Source organism: Octopus bimaculoides, chromosome 5, assembly GCF_001194135.2.
Source record: "Octopus bimaculoides isolate UCB-OBI-ISO-001 chromosome 5, ASM119413v2, whole genome shotgun sequence".
NCBI classification, from domain to species: Eukaryota; Metazoa; Mollusca; class Cephalopoda; order Octopoda; family Octopodidae; genus Octopus; species Octopus bimaculoides.
The window spans coordinates 127,384,224-127,394,551 of record NC_068985.1 but is presented as its reverse complement, the minus strand read 5'-3'; the positions used below and the strand labels follow the sequence as shown (position 1 = coordinate 127,394,551).

Below are 10,328 nucleotides of genomic sequence, written 5' to 3'. Positions count from 1 at the left end.
GTCGCCCCTTGTGCATCTCCTCAGGACGAATGTACCGTATCTCTGCGAATCGATACCTGTTAGGAAGGTGTTAATGAAAAAAGAAGATTTTGCTAAAAAGATGGACGAGAACTTTGAATATCTGACTGTTCAAACAACAGCCATTGCTATATATATATATATATATATATATATACATATATATATATATATATATATAGTAAATCAACAACATTAATAAGAAAAAATTATTTAGTGGTATTAATTTTTTCAAATAGTTTGACAACATTCCATATGAACATCAAAACATGGAAATTATTTTAAAAGCAAACAACACTGACAATAAAAACAATAACAATATTAATAATAATAGTAATAACATTAATAATAATAATTTCATTATTTTGTCACAATGGCAACAAAGTGACTAACAATTACAAAACAATACAAACCGAACAATATCTATCCTATACACTAATACAGACAATTACCTGAGCATTTGTAACCAGATGTATCCCATATCAAGGAATACATTCCAGTGATTCTCCACACCCGCACACACAAACACACACACAAAAAAAAACTAACTGATATTTATTCATGACACCTAGGAGAATTGTGGCATGCAGTATCAAATGCCTGCATTGCAACAAAATACTTGCAGTATATATGAACATGCAACCCACAAGCTGGTAGTTTATCAAATGTATCTGCTCAGAAACTTTGTCTCTGTATACAGTAAATGGATTTCTGTTGGCTTAGATAATAAGGATTCAATTGCTGAACCAGGTCAACCAAATTACCTACTCATTGAATTTCTGTATAAGTTGAGCATTCCATAGACACATATACCCCTTATGTAATTCTCAGACAGAATCAGCTTGACACAATGTGTGTGTGTGTGTGTGTGTGTGTGTGAGAGTGAGTGAGAGAGAGAAAGAAAGAGGAGAGAGAGAGGGGGGTTGTATCTTTGAATTACAAGTATAATTCATCTGTGTACTCAGTCTCACTCACAAGGCTTGGGTCGACCTGAAACAACACCAGAAGACACTTGCCCTAAGATGTTTCACAGTAGGATCAATCCCAAAGACCTTATGATTGTGAAAACAAACTTCTTAACCATTTGGCCATGCTGCATCCACTGTCTAATAGGATGCAGCAAATACATACAACCAGATAGACATGTTAAAGGCAAAAAACTTATGCATGACATTTATTTTATTCTCAATCCATTAGCATTATAAGGAAAGTGGAACAGCTCAAATGGGATGCAGATCAAGCTTGTCAGGATAAATCTATTTTCATAAGTATTTCAAATTTTGGCACAAGGCCAGAGCTCAACTGGTACTTTCATCCTGAAAGGATGAAAGACAAAGTCAACCTTGACTGAATTTGAACTCAGAACACAAAAATGGACGAAATGCTGCTAAGCCTTTTGCCTGGCATGCGAATGGTTTTTCCAGTTTATCACCTTATTTACTTTCATAATAATAATAATAATAATGTTGATGATTTCTAGCAAAGACAAAAAGCTATCGATTTATGGGGAGGGACCAGTTATTTGAGGGATACTTTATCAATTTCTAAAGAGATGAAAAGTAAAGTTTGTCTTGATACAATTTAATAACTTATAACAGGCATAAAGTGAGAAATTTTGAGAGAATTTATACTCAACTATATTAACTTTGGTATTTGACAAGTACTTCATTTTATTGGCCCATGGAGAATAAAAGGCAAAGCCAACCCAATGATAATCTTTCCTGTAGCATGGAAAAACAAGTGATTTAAACCGTTTTCTGTACAATGTGACTATTTATTTGAGTTACCCAGAAATGTAAAGTAACAGGTCAAAAAGCATAAGAATTTGGCTCTCTAGCATCTGCATGACATTCACTGTCACAACAGTGCTGAACACAATATCAAATGGTTTGTGGCTTTTTGTACAGACACAAAGCAACTTGAGTACATATACAAGAGAAGGAATGAGATGCTTGTGTGTGCACAAGTAGACACAAACATATTTGAATAAAATTTAGAGTTTAATTTGTAGACAAGAAGTCAAACTAAAATTAGAATTGACAAAATCAGGGAACAAGAATCAAGTTACCTGCAAAAAGATAAATACAAAAGAAGAAAAAAAACATTTTGAAAAAGTTAAAGGAATCAAAAAGGAAAATAAATAAATAATAATAATAAACTTGATTTGTTTGTGTTTCTGCAATCTGGTGTTCAAATCCCAAGAATTTCCAAGTTCATCAGGAAAATAACTGAACAGTTCCTGAAAAATAAGGAAAACAAAAGCAAACACAACAGTTAAAACACTGAAAATAATATTCTAAAACTTACCACTGTGTGCACATACTGAGATCTATGTTAGTTAGGGCACGAGTACAACGGATAGCAGTCTTGATTAGTACTTTTGGGTCCTCAGCTGGATTTGGACCATCTAGCGATGGAGACCAAGGCCCACCTATAGACATGGGTTCATTTTTGCCCTTCAACCCGACAAGAAACTGAATCAGACGGGTTGGGTGTTGGTAATTGATCTGTTCACTGCGGGAATTGTCTAGACTATCGTCAGCTGACCCACAGCACTTTGAGAAGATGTCTTCTAATTTCGGACTTGACAGTAACATCACCTGGAATGAACAGTTTCAATCAATAAGAATTACTTTTACAACTAGAGTTCTAGTTACATCAATTTTACCACATCTGCATGAATTGTTGTTATAGTTGCTTAGCCACCAAGTCAACCCTGACTGAGAAAATCTATGAACCAAAAGAATTCCAACTACGGCAACTCATCGGTAGAGTTGGTACAGCATCAGATGGAATGCCTCACAGTATTTGTTCCAACTCTCAGCACTGAGTTCAAATTCCAATGAGGTCAACATCACCCTTCATCTTTTCAGAGATGACAATAAAATAGTACTGGGGCAATGAATTGGCAGAACTACTAGAATGTTAGAGTGAATGCCTTGTGGTATTTGTTCTAGCTCTGAGTCCCGAGTTCAAATTTCACCACAGCCTATAAGAGTTATAGTTTTAATCTTTTGCCAAGTTTAACACTACCACCCAGTGCCTTGGGGTCCTTTAGCAGAGTCTACTCTGTTACAAGCATTCAAGCTAGGTCTCTGGTTTGAAGATATCTTCTTCATTCTTCCCCACCAGTCACAGAGCTCCTGTGAAGGGTTATGGGTGTTGCCTTCACTCCTGACTAAAAAAAAATGAAAAATGCATTCAGTCTAGTTACAGTGTATCTAGGACAATTTTGAGGGAAATCTGGCTGTTGTTTCCGACAGCTTGAATGATTGTATAGAGGTACAGTTGTAGGATTACAGGTTCCTTTATTTTTTTTTTCAGAGCAAATATTTTTTACAAATACAAACTTTTAAATACCTTTCTCTTCACTGGCCACAGAACAATGAAATAGAGAGAGCCTTGATAACTGCCTTCAGACAAACTAGGGTGCTAGTAAGGCACATACCTTGTTCAGGAAGAACTCAAACATCAGTTAACATTAAAGACCCAGGAAATTTACCATGTTAAAAATCGAAGCCAGTACAGAAACCTCTGCATGGTTATTTGACTTGCTCCATGTAGCTTCCAAATTCTCCATTGTCTTTAAATTAGCATCATGAGTATTAAGTTTTAGGAAAGTATACCCCAAAATGAAAACATGATGCCCATAGCTAAAACACAGATAATTTAATGGAGTTGGAATGTAGCCAATATGCTAAAAGGGCAATAAAGTTGTGAAACAGTAATCTTTTAACCATCTCTTTTTCCACAATATTTGCTTAAACACTGTGTGATAATCAAGCCTTTCTTAAACAGAAGACCAAAGTAAATGAAGCAAAGTAAACTTTAGGTGTGGTTGTGAGGTTGAGGAAGTTCACTTTACAACTATGTGGTTTCAGATTCAATCCCACAGATTGGTACCATGGGCAAGTGTCTTCTCCCATAGCCTTGAGCTGATCAAAACCTTGTGAGTGAAATTTGATATGTAGAAACTAAGAGGTGGTCTGTCAGATGAGATGATTTTGGGTGATAGACCTAAACCATCACTCACTTGAAACAAGCACTTGGCTCTGTGTGCCTTATGCTAAGTTCATACTGAACTGGATTTCCAATAAAGGTTAGACTTCCTGTCTGAAGAAAGCTCCCTCACTACCTTTCACTAACCTTGAAGGCCCTTAATAGGGGCTATGGGTACAGAACTTCCTCCTTTGGTTATGTATAAAAAATAAATTTCAAAAACCACAGAATATGAAGAGATATGTAGTGAACAGTTCAATGACACTGAATAGAATTCCTACCAAATAATAATTCTTTCTACAATAACAATTTTGGTAGAGGAGGAGGCTGGCCAATTACATTGACTCCCTTCCCGTCTCCAGTGCTCAACTGATACTTACTTTATTGATCCCTTCAAAAAATGATAGGCAAAGGTGACTTCAGCAGAATTTGAACTAAGAATGTAAAGACAGAAGAAATGCTAAGTATTTTGTCCAATGTGCTAATGATTCTACTAAGCTTATTGTATATAGTTCTCAGTTGCATTACCATCCATAAGAAAAGGATAAAAAGCAGCAATAAGTCAAGTAAAGATGGAGAGTATGACAGCCAAAATTACTGAGGATACAATACAAAAAGAAAAGTGAACAAAAAAAGGCCACAAAGAGGAAATGGTGCATATAATAATATTTCTAACCAAGGCACAGTTTTGGGAGAGGGTAGAACTAATTTAATCAATTCCCAGGACTTGATTCTAATTATTTTATGAACTCTGGAAGGAGGAATGGCATCATCAAACTCAATGGCATGTGAACTCAGAGCATAAAGGGACATAACTCATAGCAATTTCATGTGTAAGGACAAGGCTACATTTTGGAGAACGGGTATAATCAACACAGTTGATAAAATACCAGTACTTGACAGGCATTTTAAATTTATTGGCAACAGAAAAATGAAAGACAAAACTACACCTTGGTGGAATTTGAACTCAGAATTTAAAGAGATGTAATTAATTACTGAAAGACAATTTCAGTCTGTCTCTCAAGTAATTCTACTAACCTTGTATTACTTTTCAATGTAACAACAGCAATAATGATTTTAATGCACTAATACAACGCTACAAATTTGTAAGGAAAGTGCATAGTCAATTATTTCAACCATTTTGGAACTTATTTTAAGATAAGTTCCAAGAAAAGCAACTCATAAGACATTGGTTAGTCCAAGATTCTAGTAGAAACACTTGCTGAAGATGCTGCACAGTTCAACTGAGCTTGAGATAACATGATTGCAAAGCAAACTTTTAACTACACAACTATGCCTGAGCCTATATACATATAAATATGATATTATAAGACAGCACCTGCTCCTTGTCTCTTTGTCATAGTTTCTTACCCCTTCCTCTATACCCTCAGTTGAGGGGGGGGGGTCTTAATTTGCTAGTACTTGGTGACCTCACCAGTGCTGGTTCCACATAAAGAGCATCCAGTGTACTGTCAAGTAGTTGCCATTAAGAAGGGCATCCAGCTGAAGAAACCATGCTAAAGTAGACATATAATCTGGTGCAGCCCACTGTCAAATCATCCAGTTCCCGCCAGCATGAAAAAGGGAATGTTAAACACACACATAATATCAAAACAGTAATCTTAAAAATCTTAATGCTAAAAGATCTAAAAGAAGAAACAAAAAAATTTTACTTTTGCACTGTATAAATGGTCAGCATCAGAAGGTTCCAGTGCTGGTGCGCTACACTCGGTGCCATTAAGACTGACAGGCTCAGTGTCTTTAGGCATCACATGAAAAGCACAATCAGTGCCCAGCTGGAATGGACGATACAAAGGAAAAGCTGAAGTCCATGTGAAATTTGCTTGGAAAAAGTCACTAGGGATGTAGAGGTTACTATAACGGGATTTGAGGACCATGACATTAGCTTCTTTCCTACAAAGACAAAGAAAAATACATTACTATTAGTAGATGGATGATGAAACAAGCTAAACATTTTAATGGTACAACATAACAATCATTCTGGAAAATAAATACTATATATTCAATCTCTTAAGTACAGGGGTCATCAGCCAGCAATATGCTGAAAGTATGCTGAGATGGATGGTATCAATAAGCAGTTCTGCTTATCATGCCATTTTCAAAAATTATGAAAAATAACAAATTTGATAACATTTTTTCCCCAAAGATATATAGGTGATAAGCTCAAACATAAATTAGCATAACTAAAGGATTAACCCTTTTGATACCAACCTATTTGAGACTACACCTGGCTCTACGATACAAACTTCTCATTTAAAACTGGTCTAAAGTAAAATCTTCTATCAAAATTCCATGTTAGTTTATGTTCTAAACACTAGCAAAATAACGACAAAATTATTTTGCTAATTTCTGTTATTTTCAAAATTAATTGAACCAAAAGTAGTGTATTTTAATAGAAATAAAGTGACAAAATGATAGTATATATTGTCTAATTCCTAGTCTGATCCTGCAGACCTAAGATCAAAGGCATTCCAGCCATGACCATACTGTCTATTCATGAACACTAGACTTCAAAACAACATTATTTAATGTGTTCCTTTTGAAAACTGGGGTGTGGTTTGAGAAGGACGTGGCTGCTAGTTGTAGTTGTTTGAGCAAACCACATAAAGATTCCCTTACTTGAAATGTAATACTTAGATGTAGGGCAAAAAATGCTAAAGATAACCAAAACAAACACATTGTCTGATGTTGCACCAGACATGTTACTCAAACAGTTGATTATTTATCACCATGACAGATAGGTTTGCTCAAGCTGAGCAGATCAATGATGTTCAACAACAATATAAAATGATGACAGTACAATAAATGAAGTAGAAACATAGTAATATCAATAAGTTTTGAATTAATTTATCCACTACTAATGCAAATTTTCAGAAGCAGAACAATAATATAAACACGAGGGATCACAATTCCAAAGGCAATTGAATAAGATTCCACAGTACTTAATATATAGCATGCTCAGCTCATGGATCATAAATTTTGATTGGCAACTACAGTAACATAAGCTGAAGAGCTGAGCAGAGTTATTCAATGACAAAATAAACATCTTTTAGAAATGCATCAAGCAGTTCTTACGTTTCTAATGATAATTTTGGTATCTGAACAACATATCGCGGTACAACCCGTGGGTTCCGCCTCCTCTTTGGACTGCGAGCTCTCTGAGATGGTGAATGGGAACGATGATTATTTGGAGACCGTGGTCGTTTGTTCAATGACTTGTCCCGCCTCTGCTCTCGCCTTTCCCTCTCGCGCATCTCCCTGTCTTTATCTCTTTGTTCTCGCTCTCTATCACGATCAAATCTCATTCCCATTGTGCCACGCCGAGCTGACATAGGGACCCGTATTGTACCACTCTGCTGAATTAGAGCTAAATGTTTAAAAAACAAACAAAAAAAGAGAGTGGAAAGATTAATAATAGATCATTAAAATTTAAAGAGATCATTAGTGGTTTGTACAATTAAAAATACAGAGTGAAAAGGGAGTTCATGTTTTGTGAGAAAATATTTCTAAAAAGAAAAGAAACAAATTTTCTGACTGCCTTTAACACCCTTTCCCTATCAGCAGAGTAGCAGGTCTGTTTCTGATGAGGGATAAAACTGGTCAGAGAGAAGGTTGAGTAACTCAATTTTAGTAGGTTACATAATTTATTAGTTAATACATATTTTATTGAGCTTGAATGAAGTTAGTGTTTATTATTATTATTATTATCATCATTATTATTATCATTATTATTATTATAATATTTCAGGAAGAGAGCCAGTTCCTATTTTTGCAGACCTTCGTGCAGTACTGGCAAAGTTCATGGAGTAGATGACCGACTTGAATTTCAGTGAGGATGATAAGTGTAACGAAAGCTCAGTTTTGAGGACAGGATGATGAGAGAAAAGGTAGATGAATTGGATGGTGGTGGTATACAACTTTTTAGTTCAAAGGATTAGTTACAGAAGAGTTAGGAGGAGGATATAGCAATTTAGTGCAAGTATTTGTAGCATGTTGAGGAGTGACAAGTTATCCTCAACAGAAAATGTGCTTCGAGGCCAAGCAAGTGATCTAAACCTCTTCTTAGGCATATCCTTTCACATCATCAAAAACCATAACACCATGTAGTTCACATGTAACAGTATTACAGTAAACAAAATATTCTGGCTTATAAAACTTGGAAAAGAAGTCACACACCTCTTCTAAGTGGCTTTTATTCATTACCTAAATTTCTGCAAGACAACCATTCATGAAGCAAGTGTGCTCTCTGCAAAAGACACCTTTGTGCATCACACACCAGTAAGCTCTCATACTTCTCAAATTGCAACTGGTTCTCTTGGTCACTTGCTAAAGGGATTTCAGTGTTTTGTTTCCACATGCAATACTCCCGCAGAGAAATCAGCCTATTCACATTGCACACACTCAATAACTACATGAACTTCATTACAATGTATACATATATGCCAAGTGTGATAACAGCTCCATTAACTTCAAAGTAACTATGTCACCAGACCCAACAATGCTCCTTCCATCACCCTTAAACAGTTCATCAAAATACCATCTGATGTCGCCACTATATCTATCCTGATCTTTGGAAATATACTAGTGCTGTCCCAACCAAGGCCAATCTCTCTGACCTTCACCATTTATAATCAGTCTAATGCTCTCACTTTGAAAATCTGAAAAATGATGAAAATACTTGGAAATTTCAGCAAAATCAATGTCATTGCACAACACACCAGTAAAGCATTTATATGTGTTGAGCACCTGTCATCTCTTGAGTTGGAAACTTCACATTGTGTCATTGCAATATGTAATGATGAGGTTTCTCTGATCCATACCCTTCCTCTAGTACATTAATGATTTATCTCCAGTTACCTCAAACTACTCTCACTCCAATGAAGATGATACCGCTTGTTCCTATCCCTAATTTCCCCCCATATAGACATCATATATAAGCTGCTGAGATACCTGTTGATAAACTTAATGCAGCTTTGTGCTGGTGCCACATTAATAGCACCCCACACACACACTGTCAAGTGGTTGGTATCAGGAAGGGCATTCAGCTGTAGAAACCAATCCAAATCAGATTGGAACCTGGTGCATCTCTCTGGTTTGCCAGCTCTGGTCAGACCATCCAATCCATGCCAGCATGGAAAGTGGATGCTAAAGGATGATGATGATGATGATGAGCTTCCATGAATCAAGATTATGCGATCATTCTCCAATGGGATCACTACAATCTATCTTGCACTTCAACAACTGAACATACTAAGAAAACAATCTTGTACCCTACTCTCTTTAAGTTTTAAACAACATGCAAATTAAAAGCCTCATAATTGCTAGAAGTTCAGAACCTCACATTCACATATGATCTCTCCAAATAAATCTCAAGTTCATAACATAAGAACAGCATCTTTCTTTAGAGCTATGAAATACTTCAGCTTTAAACAGCCACTGACTCAAGCTCAAACTAAACTTACAATGGAATACTATTCCCTTATCTAGGACTGCACTACTGCTATGCACACTAACTGGTTGATTGTTAAGGACTCACTCACCAGCACACTCACAACCTGTAGTCTGCAGATATGTTTCCACCTTACTGTCTTTTCTACTCTCACTGCTACAACAGCATCTGATCCTCAGAGGCTGTCTAGTTGCATGATCCCTCCATTCAAACCGTGCACTAATCACACTTTGCCAAACCCTTTATTCCAGAACATTCACTAAAGTTGTGTCTGCACTCACATTTGCCCTGCTGATGTACAAATGATCAAGCTGCACATCACCACATCAATCTTATTAGTTTCAAGGGCTTTTGAAGGTGCCAGACACAGTTCCTTCTTCCTCGACTAAAACTGTCTATATGTGGTCCAAAACACTGCTATTATTCAGCCCTAGGTCAGATATGATCAAAAGTGTTCCAGCTTCAAGTATCTTTTTTTTTAAGGACTTTATCTGAAATTACATTATCAATCAGGTCATTCCATAAGTCCTGTCCAATTTTACCTCTTTAAAATTGAATGAAATTTAATAGTATTTTAGAATGTCTAATGGAATTAAAAATTATTTCTATGCATTTGGGTACATTTAAACTAATTAAATATTATTTCACAGAATAATAGAATTAAAATTTCTTTGATTAAAATCCTTTCTAGCATTGAAGTATCCAAAGAGCATTTGAGGCACATAATGCTTTATGAGTACAAAAAAGAAAACTCTGCAGCCAAAGCGACTCGAGACATACACTCAGTTTATGGGAAAGAATGCTTGAATGAAAGAACTTGCAGAAGATGGTTTTCAAAATT

At 35.9% G+C, this 10,328-nt stretch overlaps 1 protein-coding gene across 1 annotated transcript in view; it reads right to left on the bottom strand.

Annotated features, from left to right (window-relative positions):
- LOC106871243 (cell division cycle and apoptosis regulator protein 1) overlaps positions 1-10,328 on the bottom strand; it is a 59,355-nt gene that overhangs the window by 30,088 nt on the left and 18,939 nt on the right. The window contains exons 7-10 of the mRNA XM_052968111.1: positions 7,114-7,405; positions 5,691-5,931; positions 2,326-2,618; positions 6-56 (exon numbers count right to left, since the gene is read on the bottom strand). Of these exons, the coding sequence (XP_052824071.1) occupies positions 6-56; positions 2,326-2,618; positions 5,691-5,931; positions 7,114-7,405 (877 nt within the window). The remainder of the gene's footprint in view (positions 1-5; positions 57-2,325; positions 2,619-5,690; positions 5,932-7,113; positions 7,406-10,328) is intronic.